The sequence below is a fragment of the Sus scrofa genome, chromosome 2 (genome assembly GCF_054392235.1).
Source record: "Sus scrofa isolate SSC_HxYL_T2T_F1_AM1 chromosome 2, Sscrofa_HxYL_maternal_Yorkshire_Landrace_v2.0, whole genome shotgun sequence".
NCBI lineage: Eukaryota > Metazoa > Chordata > Mammalia > Artiodactyla > Suidae > Sus > Sus scrofa.
Window position 1 is genome coordinate 96,388,459 of NC_139384.1, and position 16,517 is coordinate 96,404,975.

Below are 16,517 nucleotides of genomic sequence, written 5' to 3' on the forward strand. Positions count from 1 at the left end.
TTGGATCCAGCGTTGTTGTGGCTGTAGTGTAGGTTGGTAGCTATAGCTCAGGTTCACCTCCCTGCCTGGGATTTAACCTCCATATGCCACCTCCCTAAAAAAGACAGGGAAAAAAAAAAAAAAAAGAAAATGATACGGTGGTATCTAGAAGTTAAGGTTTGCATATGCTATCTGTGGCTTAGCAGTTTCATTCCTAGGTGTATATCTCAAAGAACCCCTTGCATTATCTGCAAGAAAGTATGTATGTACAGGAATGTTCATAGAGATATTTTAAAAAATAGTAAAGCCTTGGAAAAAACCTGAATGTGGTTATCAGAAGAATACAAAGATGGTGGTACAGCAATGTAATGAATTAACACTAAGCAGAATAGCACACCTGTGCACAATAGCTAGATATACCTCACAACATTAAGCCAAAGAACCAAAGTAAAAATACACCTTATATTTAACAAATATATAGCAAATGTATGTTAGCATACATTTGTCAGAACTCATCAAACTGTACACTTAATACCTATGAATTTCCTGTCTATAAATTATAGTAAAAATCATACAGTATGATTCCTATTATATCAGGTTCCAAAAAAGACAAAATAAGCATATATTCTTTTATGGATATATACATATATAGTAAAAGTATAAACAGATGTATCATTATTAAATAAACATCAGACCTCTGAAAGGAAGGGTGGGGGGTAGAGTAATGTACATATCAATGGAAAAAAATTTTTTTTTAAGTATCTGAGGCCAATTTGGCAAAATTTATTAAAGCTGGATCATAGGTAGAAATTTTCAGTGTATTTTATGAGTTTGAAACATTTTATAACAACTTTATGTTTATGAAATTTTTTAAGAACAATTTGAGATACAGTCTACGTACCATATACAGTTTACCCATTGAACGTGCATAATTCAAAAGTTTTCAGTGAATTGATAGAGTTGTACTACTGCGTCCAGTGCTGTAGGGCAACGGGAGATCCTGAAAGAGGGACGGCACAGTATAACAAAAAACACAAGACTTTTTTTTTTTTGGTCTTTTTGCTGTTTCTTTGGGCCGCTCCCGCGGCATATGGAGGTTCCCAGGCTAGGGGTTGAATCGGAGCTGTAGCTGCTGGCCTACGCCAGAGCCACAGCAACGCGGGATCCGAGCCGCGTCTGCAACCTACACCACAGCTCAGGGCAACGCCGGATCGTTAACCCACTGAGCAAGGGCAGGGACCGAACCCGCAACCTCATGGTTCCTAGTCGGATTCGTTAACCACTGCGCCACGACGGGAACTCCAAAAAAGACAAGACTCTTTTACATCTAGAAAGTGGGGGACCAGGAGGCACACTGTTCCGCAGGACAAAGGCACCTAGGCTTTCACTCACATGACTTATTAGGGAAGGTGACGTAGATTAATGAGCAAAATCAGGTGCAGGCAATGATAAAGCTCTCTCAGTGGTTGTGCTTTTGCATGTGCGCCAAATTTGTTTTCTGCGGAGTTCTGTAGTTCATTGGTTTCCAACATTGTACAGTCATCACCGCAGTTTCAGAACATTATCATCACCGTGAAAAGAAACGTCATACTCAGTAGTAGTCACTGCCCCTTTTCTCCTCATCTCTGTAGCCCTAGGCACCCACCAGTCTACCTTCTATTTCTGTGGATTTGCATATTTCATGTAAATGAAATCATGAAATATGTGGTCTTTTGTTACTAGCATTTTCACTTAGCATGTCTTCAAGATTCATCCATGTTTTAGCACATATCACTAATTTATTTCTTTTTATTGCCAAATAATATCCTATTGTATGGATGATACCATATTTTCTTTACCCTCTCATCAGCTGATTGACATTTGAATTTTTTCTATTTTTCGGCTGTTAAGAATAAGGCTGCCGGAGTTCCTGTTGTGGCTCAGTGGCTTAAGGACCTGATGTCTCTGTGAGGATGTAGGTTCAATCTGCCTCACTCAGTGGGTTAAGGATCTGATGTTGGTGCAGCTGTGGCATAGGTCACAGATGAGGTTTGGATCGGGTGTTGCCATGGCTGTGGGGTAGGCTGCAACTGCAGCTCTGATTTGACCCCTAGCCTGGGAACTTCCATGTGCTGCAGGTGAGGCCATAAAAAGAAAAAAAAGAAAGAATAAGGCTGCTGTGAATATTGCATGTACAAGTTTTAGTTTGGACGTTTTTATTTCTCTTGATACCTATTTCAGAGAGAAATGTTGAGTCAATATGGTAACTCTGTTTAACCTTTTGAGGAACTGTCAGACCTCCACAATGCAGCTGCACCCTTTTACATTCCCACCAGCAGTGTCTTGTATATGAAATTTTAAGTTAAATATTCCTTCCGTTTTCTATCCAATTAAGTAGACATGTTTTGTGTACATGGCCAGCATGTGTGAGGCACTATATTATGTACCTCACTATTGAGCAAATTGTTGTTAAGCAGTATAGTGACATTCACATACGCAGTAATTTCATACAATGTGTCGTATAAACAAAGTGCTGTGGACCAGGAGGGAGTGACTAGTCCTGAGTATTGAGAATTTGGAGAACTGCTCTGAGAAATTGATCTTGACAGTTTCTTTTTTGTTGTTGTTGTTGTATCTTTTTTTGTTGTTTTTTTGTTTGTTTGTTTTTTTGCTATTTCTTGGGCCGCTCCTGCGGCATATGGAGGTTCCCAGGCTAGGGGTCCAATCAGAGCTGTAGCCACCGGCCTACGCCAGAGCCACATCAACGCGGGATCCGAGCCGCATCTGCAACCTACACCACAGCTCACGGCAATGCCGGATCGTTAACCCACTGAGCAAGGGCAGGGACCGAACCTGCAACCTCATGGTTCCTAGTCGGATTCATTAACCACTGCGCCACGACGGGAACTCCTCTTGACAGTTTCAAATCACCTTTTGTATTAAGAATTTTTAATGACATGTACAAATACTTACATTAGGTAAAAAAAAAATTATCACAAATTGTATATATAGTATAATCTCAACTACATTATAAAAGTATAAAAGGTAGGACACATACTAAATTATTAATGATAGTTATAGGTGGAATTATAGCTGACTTTTTCTGTTGTAGCCTTCGCATTTCTACCAAAAGCATTAATACTCATTCGGAAAAAAAAGTATTAAAAATAATAAAAGTTAAATTATCAGAAACTAAAGTCCATTGCTTCTTATCAAAGACAAATTCTTATCTGTGGTTAATGAAAAAAAGTGTAATACTTTACAATAACCTGGTTTCTTTTTTTTTAAGTTTCATGCAGAAATTTATTTTGACCATGACTTACAAAGTTATGTCCTTGTGGATCAAGGCAGTCAGAATGGTACAGTTGTTAATGGAAAACAGATTCTTCAGGTGAGTGGATTAATTAAATACTTGTACATTATTTTAAAAACCTGGGTGGAAACTTTTTATCCCCGAGGACCATAGTTACTATACATAAGATTTATTTTAGGAGTTCCAGCTGTGGCTCTGAGGGTTAAGAACCCGACTAGTATCCATGAGTGTGTGAGTTCAATCCCTGGCCTTGCTCAGTGGGTTAAGAATCTGGGATTGCTGCAAGCTGTGGTGTAGGTCCCAGACGTGGCTTAGATCTGGTGTGGCCGTGGCTGTTGCCATGGCCAGCAGCTGTAGCTCTAGTTCAACCCCAGCCTGGGAACTTTCCATGTGCTGCAGGCACAGTGCTAAAAAGAAAAAGAAAAAAAAAGCTATTCAAAGTAAATGTTCTTATAGAAACTTTAGAGGCCATCCTTTTTATGTGTTTTTTATTTGTTTAAAAAAGTTTTAATAGAAATGTTAAACTGGAAACTCCTTCAAGGCAGGGGCTGTGTCTCTCCAGTTAACTCTTCTTTCCCCAACATGTAGCAAAGTGCTCAGCACATAGTAAGATAATGTATGGAAAGAAGAGAAGTATTATTCTTAGTCTGTAAGAATAAAAAATATAATAGAACTGTATTTTCAAGAGAAGAGGGGAAGGGGGAAATAAAATGCACTTATCTCCTTAACACTTCATCTTTTTGACTATAATGATATTCGTTTAGTGGTAGATTGTTTTATGTTTGGGTTAGGTATTTCTCTGATAGAATTGGGCATGGGTATCGGGAGATTAGTGGATTTTGATAAGATAAAAATTAGAAGTTGCTCAGTTCAGCTGTCTTCTCTACTGGTAGGATATTATGTATCATCCTCAAGTTGTGGAAATGTGTGTATGTGCTCATGTCTGTATCATTGAAAACCATCTCAAATATTTGTTGATATAATCAGACATTGCTTACAGTAGACATAAAATAAAATAATCATATGTAACTCTCTTGAATTTGTTTTGTAATTTTTTTTCCCCTTTAGCCCAAAACCAAATGTGACCCTTACGTACTTGAGCATGGAGATGAAGTGAAGATTGGAGAGACTGTGTTGTCCTTTCACATTCACCCTGGCAGTGACACCTGTGATGGCTGTGAGCCAGGGCAGGTTAGAGCCCACCTTCGTCTTGATAAGAAAGACGAACCCTTTGGTAGGTGAAACATGTTGTTTATGTGGGAGTGATGACTTTCCTCTTTAATTCAATGGAGTGTTCTAAAAAAGTGTCAGTTAACTGCCAGCTTCATATCTAACTGATAATACTCATTGAAATACATATATTTTGGTGAATATTATAACATGAGACTAGGAAATGACATGTATTTGAAATTTGAGACCTAGCATATTAGAGTATGATTCTAGTTGATTTTTTTTAAAGGATAATTTAGCTGTACTGTAGCCGCATTAGGTTACTTTCTGACCAGGAGTGGTAATTAACAGCTGTTTTCGCTAATCCAGTTTATAGGCTTTTGAAGCAGCACTGCAGTACTAGCTAAATGTCCTTCAAAAGAGCAATTATGAAATAATTAAATGAAGATTGGTTTCCCTTTAACATCTATTTATTGATATAAAAAGTTATCCACAATTAAACTGTTGTAAAATAGTAACATAGAAAATAATAGGCCAAGATATTAAGAATTATTGGTTAATGAGTTCCCATCGTGGCTCAGTGGTTAACGAATCTGACTAGGAACCATGAGGTTACGGGTTCGATCCCTGGCCTCGCTCAGTGGGTTAAGGATCCAGCGTTGCCATGACCTGTGGTGTAGGTTGCAGACGCGGCTCGGATCCCGCGTTGCTGTGGCTCTGGCGTAGGCCAGCAGCTATAGCTCCGATTCGACCCCTAGCCTGGGAACCTCCATATGCCGTAGGAGCGGCCCAAAGAAATAGCAAAAAGACAAAAAAAAGAAAAAAGAAAACTCAAAATAAATACTTCTTCATTTGGGATTCTCTTATAATAATCATATTGAAAAAGTATGATGCTTACTGTTTCTTTCAATATCTAAATTATAACATTCCTATAATCTTTGGGTTTTAGTTTACTTTCCAAGTAGATTTAATTACCAAAATACTGAAAGGACATTATCACAACCCAGCATCCTTTTGTATTGATTTCTTTGAATTTCACTATTAGTTTTTCATTGTTAAGTAGACAGCATTATATCAAATTTAGGTTTGTTTTTTTTTTAAACCAAACTCAATTTTTCCTTTTAGTTGGTCCAGCACTAAGTAAGGAGGAAAAAGAGTTGGAAAGGAGAAAAGAATTAAAGAAAATACGAGTAAAATATGGTTTGCAGGTAAGGATATTAAATGTTATTACATGTGTTAAACTGTGCATCTGGTTTTGCATAAAACTGCCATTATATGAGCATAGTCCATTTTATATTTAAAAAGAGCACTATTTAGAGTGATTTTGAGATTTATGTAATTCCTGTTAGTTGTTTACTGTTTATCTCAACAGCTTTTGGGGTTGGAGTAAAAAAAGTGATGATAATACCGTACATTTGAATAGCTATTTCTGGTTTTTAAAAAACTTCCATCAAAATGATACCATTGAAGAACATAATTGGAGGAATAATACTGCGTGATTTCAAGACTTCTTATAAACTACAGTAATAAAGCCAGTGTAGGATAGTGCTGGCAAAAAGAGAACCAAGATGTAGATGGAACAGAATGAGGACAGAAGTAGATGAATATGTTTATTGTATTGATCGTGATGGTTTTATAGGTGCATACTAATCTCAGAAGTACCTAACTATCCACTTACTGTAATTTATTGTATGTTAACTATTCCTCAATAAGGCAGCTTTAAAAATTACCATTTGATCCTATAAGTAGACTAAGAAAGTGATTAATATTGCCAGTTTACACTGGAGAAACTAAAGCTAAGGGTCACCCAGCTACTAAATGACAGAACTAAATACAGAATCTAGATCTTAAGTATATTTGTCTAGTGCACTTTACACTTTATGAAGATGTCAGAAAAGATGCTGCCAAAATAACATGTTATTTTGCAAAATTGGTATTTTTTGTTGTTACTGTTGTACTGAGGGAGAAAAATCGTAGTAGAAAAAAATGTCAGGTTAATTTGGGAGGAAAATAAAGGATATATAAGGAGAGAATAAAATGTTTTCTCAAATTTTAACTTGGAGTTCCCATCGTGGTGCAGTGGTTAACGAATCCGACTAGGAAACGTGAGGTTGTGGGTTCGATCCCTGGCCTCGCTCAATGGGTTAAGGATCTGGCGTTGCTGTGAGCTGTGGAGTAGGTTTCAGACGCGGCTCAGATCCTGAGTTGCTGTGGCTCTGGTGTAGGCCGGTGGCTACAGCTCCAATTAGACCCCTAGCCTGAGAATCTCCATATGCCATGGGAGCGGCCCAAGAAAAGGCAAAAAGACAAAAAAAAAAAAAAAAAAAAAATTAACTCAATTTCTGTATTGTTTTCTGGGGTGAGGGGGGAATGGGATTAGTGGTTCTGTATTTTTCTTCTCTGGGTTTTTGGTTTTGGTTTTGGTTTTGGTTGTTTTTTTTTTTTTTTTTTTTTTTTTTTTCCGGTTTTTTTAGGGCCTCTTCCACAGCATATGGAGATTCCCAGGCTAGGGGTTGATTTGGAGCTATAGTTGCCGGCCTACAGCACAGTCACAGCAACGTGGGATCTGAGCTGCATCAGTGACCTACATCACAGTTCGTGGCAATTCTGGATCCTTAACCTACTAAGCAAGGCCAGGGATCAGACTTGTGTCCTCATGGATACGTTGGGTTTGTTACCACTGAGCCACAATGGGAACTCACTCCTCTGTTTTGAAAGCAAAATTAAGTAAAAATTTCTGTGGTACTTCCCTTGCATTGCTGTGGCAGTCCCTAGCATCATTTTAGATGAATGTTGTACTTTTAAATGTAAAGATTAGCAAGTAATGGAGTTCCCTTGTGGCACAGTAGTTAAGATCTGGTGTTGTTACTGCTCTGGTACAGGATTAATCCCTGCCCTAGGAACTTCCACATGCCATGGGTGTGGCCAAAAAAAATTAGCAAGTAATAACAAAGGGAAGAAAATCCTTCTTTGAAGCCCCAAGCTAAATTGCTTACCTTTTTTGTGCCACTGCCATACCTTGTGTATACCTTCGTCATTGAACCAGTCATACTGTAGCATGCTAAAGACTGCATGCATTTCAGGATTATGAATTTCTTTGCATTCTGTCTAGCATAGAGCTTAACTCAGTTTTAATATTTAACTCACTATTTGTTGAGTGACTGGTTAACTATATAATGAAGCTGTATAGAAGCAAAAAGCTATTATTGCCAGAATAAAGAAGTATTAGCTTTTCATCCATTGTAAAAGACTTTCTACATTTTTCCCTTCTAAGGAACTGTATCAACATATTTTAGGTCCTTTGGAATTTTCAGTTCCTTGGAGAAAAGGAGAAATAGATTTTTTTCCAACCCCAGGGGCTATTTCTTTGAATTCTGGTAGTTCATATGAGAATACAGCATTAATTCAAAATGTGCTACATTGTCACTATATTATTTTCTTATGATTACATATAACAATGTATGATTTATATTTTTCTGTATATAATTTATGTTGCAGCACAATTTGAAATGATACATTTTAAAGACAATAAAATAAAAATATTTAATAACATAATTGTCTTAATTTATATAATGTCTTAATTTATGTTGTGGCTTGTTTAAGAGACCACATTGGACCATATTTGCCAAGCAAGGTAAACATGCAGACATTATATTTTTATTTATCAGTTTTGATTTTCTCAATAAATATTTCATGTTTATGAAGAATACAGACTATGAAGATGAAAAGGCATTGAAGAATCCAAAATATAAAGATAGAGCTGGAAAACGTAGGGAGCAGGTTGGAAGTGAAGGAACTTTCCAAAGAGATGATGCTCCTGCATCTGTTCATTTGTAAGTATTAATTTTACTTGCTTGAAACAGTCTTTGTACTGTAGTCACTTTCATAGGGTAATCTGATTTATAGGGCTGTATAATCCGATAGGTAACCTTTAAAGGAATGGCTTAAAACAGGATGGGAGCTCTGCATCTGTTTCCGTTTTCCTCTTACTGTTCTATTATTCCCTAGAAAATTACTGATCTTATATGTATGTATACATACATAGTTATCACATATAGGCTTAAACACATACACATATGCATAGCTAACATTCTAGCCACCCAATTGAGTGAGCATGCTTTTATATACTAGAATAGAAAGCTGGGCTAGTAAGAAATTGGTATGGACTGATATTTTTAATAGTTATTTCAATTCTCAGCTACTTTTGTCCTTGATCCTAAAATACTTTTTTAATTATTTATTTTTCTTCAATTCAGTTCTTTTCTCTTGCAGTCTTTTTAAGGCTGTACCCTTGACATATGGAAGTCTCAGGCTGGGGTCAAATGGGAGTTGTAGCTGCCAGCCTATGCCATAGTCACAGCAACACCAAATCCCAGCCGCATCTGCAACCTTCATTGCAGCTCATGGCAATGCCAGATCCTTAACCCACTGAACGAGGCCAGGGCTCAAACCCACGTCTTCATGGATTCTCGTTGGATTTGTTACTGCTGAGCCACAACGGGAACTCCAACAAAATTTTTTTTTTTTTTTTCCTGTCTTTGTGCCTTTTCTAGGGCTGCACCCATGACATATGGAAACTCCCAGGCTAGGGGTCAAATCGGAGCTACAGCTGCCAGCCTACACCACAGCCACAGCAACACAGGATCTGAGCCGCGTCTGCAACCTACATCACAGCTCACAGCAACACCGGATCCTCAACCCACTGAGCAAGGCCAGGGATCGAACCTACAACCTCATGGTTCCTAGTCGGATTCGTTAACCACTGCGCCACGATGGGAACTCCCAACAAATATTTTTTAAGGTTTAATATTTTTGAAATAATTGCTGGAGAATATGAAAGTTGCATTACAGTTAAATTAGAAGACAAAAAATTAAACACGGTCTGACATTGCTTGGTTTATTGTTGAGCTAATTTACATATTTTGGAGAACTGAGAAGACATTTTATAGAATATAAGTATAAAATACTCTTAGACCAGCAGACCATAAAATCATAAAACAGAATGCAAATACTTAATGAGAGGTTTCGTTTTAGCTATTTTTTTGATGTTAAATTCACAAATGTAAGTATCATTATCCATGATATACCATGTGATTAACACATTGCAGAATACACGTCTTGGTCAAGAAATAGAAAATTATCAGTCACCCCAGAAACCTACCCTCCTAGTACCTTCCTAACTACTATTCCTCTCTTGTTCCCAAAGGTAATCATTCTACTGACTTCTAACAACATTAGATTAATTAAACTTATTCTTAAATTTTAAATGAATGGAGTAATTGCGTATTTATTTTTTGTCTGTGTTCTTTTTTCCAGCACTACTTTGTTAAGTGCATTTCATTTTTATCACTGTATATTATTCTTTTGTATGAATATGCCACAGTTTATCCACTTAACCATTGATGGATGTCTAGATTATTTCTGATTTGTGGTTATGTTAGATTTGCTGCAAAAACATTGCTGTCCATGTCTTTTGGGTGCACCATGTACATGCTTTTCTGTTAAGTAGTATATGTATGAGTAAAATTTGTGTTTCTTCGACTTTATTAGGTAATACCAAATAGTTTTCTAATGTGGGTGTCCCAGTTATTTTTAACTCATTAGTTTGTTACAAATGTGACTTAAATGGTTTTTTAGAAATCAACTATTATCTTAATTTTCTTTAAAGTGAAATTACTGATAGCAACAAAGGTCGGAAGATGTTGGAGAAGATGGGTTGGAAGAAAGGAGAGGGCCTAGGGAAGGATGGTGGAGGAATGAAAACTCCGGTAAGACTTCTGCTTCCTTTTATTCTTTATTCTTACAACAGAATATGTATGCCAGGTGTTGCCTTAAGTTCTGGGAGTATCGTAGCAGGCAAAGACAGACATGATTGCTGCCTCTGTGGCAATCGCAGCTACCAAATCTATGTTTATGACTTGTTTTGTTTTTAATGTTTTTAGGAAGCCTTCATCAGACAAGGAAAGTAAATGTTATTTCCTGAGCCATAGGTTCTTCTGTATCTTTTCATTATTTTTATTGACTTCTTTACTATGTCGGGTACTAAACATGCAGGAACAATCATGTTGTTACTTTACAAACAGTCAGATTCTATACTAGCTGGAGAATCTGTTTTAAGTTTAAGATTCAGAGCATGTAACAAACAATGGAGAGAATCCTGTCTGGAAAACAATACAGTGATTTAATTCTGCAGTCCCGTGATTCATCAGAGGTTCAGATTCTCTCAAAAAAACTTAACAAAGTGGTAATAGGACTAAAGAACTTTCTTGATTATTACTTGGTACCTAAAGAAATAATGGATGCATCAATGAGTTTAATGTCACTTTGCTCTTTTCATTGAGGTACAGTAGGGAGAAAATGGGTTTTGTACTCAGGTTAGAATATGTGCTCTAACTGTGTAATTCAGGGCAAATTTGGACTTCAGTTTTCATATGTAAAAATGGGGATAATGAGAACTTTTTCAGGAATGTCTGAAAATAAAGCCCCTGGGATGGTGCCTGACATACATTAGGCACTTAGTAACTGGTGCCTTATAATAGTTCTCAAAATAATGAGGTCTTCCCCTCTTTGTATGAAAATAAATAGTCAGGTTCTCTCTTTACGACTCTTAATGTTTAACCTACCTGTTCACTTGCTTAGATGAGGCTAGGACAGTAGGTTTAAATACTTCCGTTGCCTTTACTTCTGGTAAGAGTGTATGACAGATTGACTCTGCAGCATCTCAGGGAAATTTTGTGATTGCTATTTAAGGATCATTCTGCTTTCTGTAAAGTCACCCGAACTTAGGATAACCAAGATAATATAGAAAATTGAGTTTAAATTCCATGCATAATCTTGTATTATTGTGTGTATTTGATGCATTTGACAGTTTTTTCTTATGCATCAGTCTTCTCTCATTCAAAGAATTATAGTTAAAGTACCAAATTGGATAGAGCAGATTTCAGTGTGCTTAGATGATACGATAAGTTCTCTGCTAAATTTTTGGTAACAGATCCAGCTTCAACTTCGGCGAACACATGCAGGCTTGGGGACAGGCACACCATCCTCAATTGAAGATGTTCACCTTCTCCAAAGCAAGAACAAAAAGAACTGGGAGAAAGCACGAGAGAGGTTTGCTGAAAACTTCCCAGAAACTAAATCTCAAAAAGATGTGTCAGGGACCGTGCCGTGGGTCAAAGGGACTGTAGAGTGAAAGTCAGTTGTAGAACACAATGAAGCTTTTTTATAGAGTTTGGAAACTCTTGTTTTATTGCAGAAATTTTTCCTCCGTAAGAGTCGGTTGCATGAGGGAACTGTGTCATAATGTACCCCCTCATGGTTCAGAAATGTGTAGTAAAGTGTGGTTTGCAGCTTTTTTAAAAAACATTTTTACAAACTAATAAATAGTCACTGAATCAAGTTATGCTGTGAGTGGACTAAAGTTCACAGAGCACGGATGAGCTTATCAAACTTTGCTATTTTATTTTGTCATTTGCAAGACCCATACAAGCAACTAGCCATGTAAGCAAAATTCATGTAACCACTAATGACTTCAATGTACATTTTTCCTTGTCTCCTTTTATTCATTATTGTAAGATGCATAACAAAAGAAACATCAAAAGTTTATAAAAACAGTTCTAACTATATGCATCCTTCTTTGTGCCCTTTAGAATAGACAATGTTGAGAAAACATGGGTAGTGTATAAATTTTATTATTTTTGAGGTAACCTAAGTAATGTTGGAGAACTAATGAACAGGTGACATGTAGAAAATTAGTCTTTCATTGTTTTCTTCTGTGAAGAATCTGTGAATTTGTACTATATATTAAGCATTTGCATTTGGTTTGTTTCATAGCTGATATATTTAGATATGAACAATTGAGTACAGTATTGAAATATTCAATGTGCTAGCATTTGTAGTTTTGATAAATCCTGTTGCTGGCAATGGAGTTGTGCCAGAGAAATCTGATTTCTACTGCAAAAGGATTACCTAGCCAAAGCCTCAAACTCAAGATTTGTTTAAAAATGTCTTCAAATGCAATAAAAACCTCATAACATCAAAAAGTGATTCCTTGAACCAGAATTTAAACATATTGGTCTGCTTTGAACTCATGACCAGCCAGAATTTTCCTCTTGAAATTGGCAGCACAATAATGAAAGCGTAACCCTAGATTTTTGGAGACTGCAGTGCAGCTTTCTGAGTGCAGGTGTCACTGCTCTGCCAGTTATTGCTGTTTTCTATTCAACATTTCTCTCAGCTTTTGGCTGGGAAGTCAGTATTGGAACTGATCTTTTCTTACCAGTGAATATAAACTCTAGCTCCTTCATCTACTATAGAGGAATATCTTTAGGATATAGAAATAGGAAAGAAAAATTCTGGGAAAAAAATTGTACAATAGGGGAGATAATTCAGAAAGAAAGGCTACTTGTTGGAATTTCTAGTCTAAATAGTACAGGGTACTCAGGAAGAAAGAGGGACGTGGAAAGAAAACTAAATGTGTTACTAAAGGTGAGATATATGACCAAACAATGGTTAAGGCACTATAGGCCTAAAATGGAATAATTGAGTCCTATAATTCCGAATCTGGGTTAAGTATTTTTCTGTATCCTTCCTGGCCACCTGTATATTCTGAAATAGGCACATTAGTCTTGGAAGCAATAGGAGTGTCCTGAGTAATTTTCTCTAAAGTAGAAAAATTATGCATCTAACTGTGGTTTTGGTACTGGTGCCCTGTATATAGGTAGCAATATAGGACCTTCAGAGTTAACTTGCTTCTGGTAGATCTCACTCATTGGATTAGCGTACAACTGTCTATATAATAGTTCTCATTTTTATTATTAGATTGTGGAAAACTTTTGCATTATTTTCTTTTGTTAAGAAAATGGAAACTTGAAAATGGTGATAAAAATTGAAATATATGTGATATTTGCATTATTAAAACCCTTGGCAGATCTCAAGTCTCAGGGCTATACTATATACTGGTTAAAGCACTGAATAATGTCTGGTTTTCTTTCTACCTGTGAAATGAGAATAATATTTATCTCATATGTTTGTCTTGAATAGAAAATGAGACAATGTATATAAAAGCACTTTGTTAACTATAAAGGTAGTACAAGTGTGAGCTTCTATTTGTTTAGAAGCATAAATGTGGATTATGTACAATTTGAATTACACATAAATTTGTTTTGTGTCTAATATTTTAAATTATAGTTTATTCACATAGTATATATACTCTTACTAATTTAATAGCTTTTGTGGGTTTTTTGGGGGTGGGGTGGTGGTTACACTTGAAGCACATGGAAGTTCCCTTGCCTAGGGCTTAAAATCAGAGCTTGCAGCTGCCAGGCACAGCCACAGCAAGGCCAGATCCGAGCTGCGTCTGCAATCTACACTGCAGCTCATGGTGACACCGGATCCTTACCCACTGAGGGAGGCCAGGGATGGAACCCACATCCTCATGGATACTAGTTGGGTGTGTAACCTGCTGAGCCACAGTGGGAACTCCATTTATGGGTATTTTTTTTTTAATTATCTTTTATTAGTAACTAGATCGTAAACAAGTCACCCAACATCCACAAATAGCTGTTCCATCTCTTTCCTTTTTTTTTTTTTTTTGACTTTTTGCCATTCCTTGGGCCGCTCCTGTGGCATATGGAGGTTCCCAGGCTAGGGGTCTAATCGGAGCTGTAGTCACCAGCCTATGCCAGAGCCACAGCAGCGCAGGATCCGAGCCACGTCTGCGACCTACACCACAGCTCACGGCAATGCCAGATTGTTAACCCACTGAGCAAGGGCAGGGATCGAACCCGCAACCTCATGGTTCCTAGTCGGATTCGTTAACCACTGCGCCACAATGGGAACTCCGGTGTTTTTTTGGTTTTTTTTTTTTTGTTGTTGTTGTTGTTGTTGCTATTTCTTGGGCCGCTCCCGCGGCATATGGAGGTTCCCAGGCTAGGGGTTGAATCGGAGCTGTAGCCACCGGCCTACACCAGAGCCACAGCAACATGTGATCCGAGCCGCGTCTGCAACCTATACCACAGCTCTCGGCAACGCCGGATCGTTAACCCACTGAGCAAGGGCAGGGACCGAACCCGCAACCTCATGGTTCCCAGTCGGATTCGTTAACCACTGTGCCACGACGGGAACTCCCGGTATTTTTTTTTTTTAAGTGGAATTACAAGTCACTGAATTTGAGAAATCCAACATCTTACATCTTGTCAAAACATGAGAAGCTGCCAAAATTTCAGAACAGAAGAAATCATCACCATGAGAATAAAATAACAGAAATTGTTTTCTAGAATTAGTTAGGAAGCACTTTTTCTCAGAAAGGGGGTATTTTTTTTTTCTGCTTTAAATTTTACTTCTGATTTTTCATTTATTCTAGTTGTGAATTTATGAGAAGTTATGGTTCACCTGATTCAAACACCCTCCTGCTTTTCATGTGAAAGATTATTTCTTAATTTTCAAAGAGCAGGCAAGTGAAGATAGAAATTACCCACAAGGGGAAGTAAGGGGTGTCAGAGATTGTGTACAGATGCCGTCCTGTCAAGTGGTGAGACGGGTGTGTTTAGTCGGGATCTGGAAGGCATTTCTGGACCCAGCACCTAAGAGTGTCCTTAGGAACAGCTGCAGGTGTTTTCCCCATTGTGGTGTTTAGGTGTGCTTCTTATTTTTGCAGGGCATTACTTATATCTCTGCCTTGAGTCTTTGATCTAAAACGTTTCATTTTACTTTTTCAGGCGTCGAAGTGGAAATTTGGATTCTTTAAAATGAGTTGGCGTTTATGTGTGTGTCTGTGTGCATCAGGGCCCAGGCTTTCTCTTTGCTTTTATGCTTTACTATTCCTAGTGCTGGCTTATGGCCTTGTGGTTGCAAAACGACTTTTGGAACTCTAGTCATCATTTTCCTGTCCAAAGCAGGAAGAAGGGGAGCGAGAGCAGCGTTCACCTTGTTCTGTTTTATCAGGAAAGCAAACACTTACTCAGAATTCTCAAAACAGACTTCTCCTTAGGGTCATTAGCCAGAACCTGGTAACATGACTGCCCACAGCAGCAAGTGAGATCGAAAAGATGGGCAACAGGATGGTCTAGGTTGGCTTAAGCCAATCAATCATGAACCATCACTTAGGGCTGAGCATGTTGCTGTTGGAACAAAAACCAGGGTTCAGTGATCAAGGCAGAAGGGGGACAGTGGCTATCGAATGGGCAGGTAACTGCCAGATAATCCAACTGTCCATCAGTGAGGGCTGGGAGTTGATTAAATTGTGAAGCAGTCCTACTGTGTCATACTTTGTAGCCATTCAGGTGAGTAAGGTAGAACTGTGTACCATGGTAGAGAAGAATATTCTTATTACATTATGGATTTAAAATAGCTTGTAGAAAAGTATGTATAGCATGATCCCATTTAAAAAATATATCAGGGTACATATCAAATTGTTAATATTAATTACCCAAGGAGTGAGTAGACTTTCACTTTTCATTATTTCTATATTTGAACTTTTAATACATGTAAAACTGTGCAGTTAACTATGTGTATTCATACGCATTTATAACACCAGGAAGTAGAGAGGCCTTCAGGGCTCAACCCCAGGTATTTTCCCTCACACTTATGTGCCCAATTTCATTTACCAGTTATACTCCATGGCTTCCAGGTTGTCTTAGCCAGCATACATAACCAACTCAGAGTCCCCTTAAGTGTAGCTTATCCAAGAGTGAACCCAGAGTCTTCTCCAAACCCAGTCTCTTCCAGTCTGTTCTCTCGGCTGGCAGCACCATCTTCCCAATTATGCAAGCCAGAACCTAGAAGTCAGGCTCTGTTTCATGACCACCATCCCCTCTCCTCATCCCCGTAGTTTCCAATACATTAAATCACTTCACTGTCACTACTCACCTGGATTATTCTACTAGCTTCCTAACTGGTTTCCCTGCGGTCACTCCTTCCCTCCAGTCCATCCTCCACTTTGCAGACATAGTGTCTTCACAACTATTTCATCATCTCCTGTTTAAATCCTCCCAGGGCTTCCTGTAACTCTGAGGATGGAAAGCAAAATTCTAGCCCACAAGACCCCACCTGGTCTAGCCACTGCCAGCCTTTCCAG

The 16,517-nt window shown here is 37.9% G+C and overlaps 1 protein-coding gene and 1 long non-coding RNA gene across 4 annotated transcripts in view; one reads left to right on the forward strand and one right to left on the reverse strand.

Moving 5' to 3' along the window:
- Window positions 1-13,615, forward strand: part of AGGF1 (angiogenic factor with G-patch and FHA domains 1) — a 45,663-nt gene extending 32,048 nt beyond the window's left edge. The window contains exons 9-14 of one of the 3 annotated variants that reach the window (XR_014838096.1): window positions 3,248-3,349; window positions 4,340-4,505; window positions 5,567-5,649; window positions 8,147-9,074; window positions 9,123-10,209; window positions 11,433-13,615. Coding sequence is in view for 1 of the 3 variants with exons in the window: in XM_003123715.6 (XP_003123763.1) it covers window positions 3,248-3,349; window positions 4,340-4,505; window positions 5,567-5,649; window positions 8,147-8,274; window positions 10,110-10,209; window positions 11,433-11,633 (780 nt within the window). In the remaining 2 variants the exon portion in view is untranslated. Of the gene's footprint in view, window positions 1-3,247; window positions 3,350-4,339; window positions 4,506-5,566; window positions 6,547-6,951; window positions 7,165-8,146; window positions 9,075-9,122; window positions 10,210-11,432 lie in introns of those variants that run through there. The other 2 variants (XM_003123715.6, XR_014838097.1) reach the window with 2 other exon arrangements.
- Window positions 8,919-13,617, reverse strand: LOC146405593 (uncharacterized). Its single transcript, XR_014838100.1, has 2 exons — window positions 9,129-13,617; window positions 8,919-9,086 (listed from the first exon to the last, which is right to left on the reverse strand). It is a non-coding gene; the product is annotated as an uncharacterized LOC146405593 (long non-coding RNA).
- Between the last annotated feature and the right edge of the window lie 2,900 nt (window positions 13,618-16,517).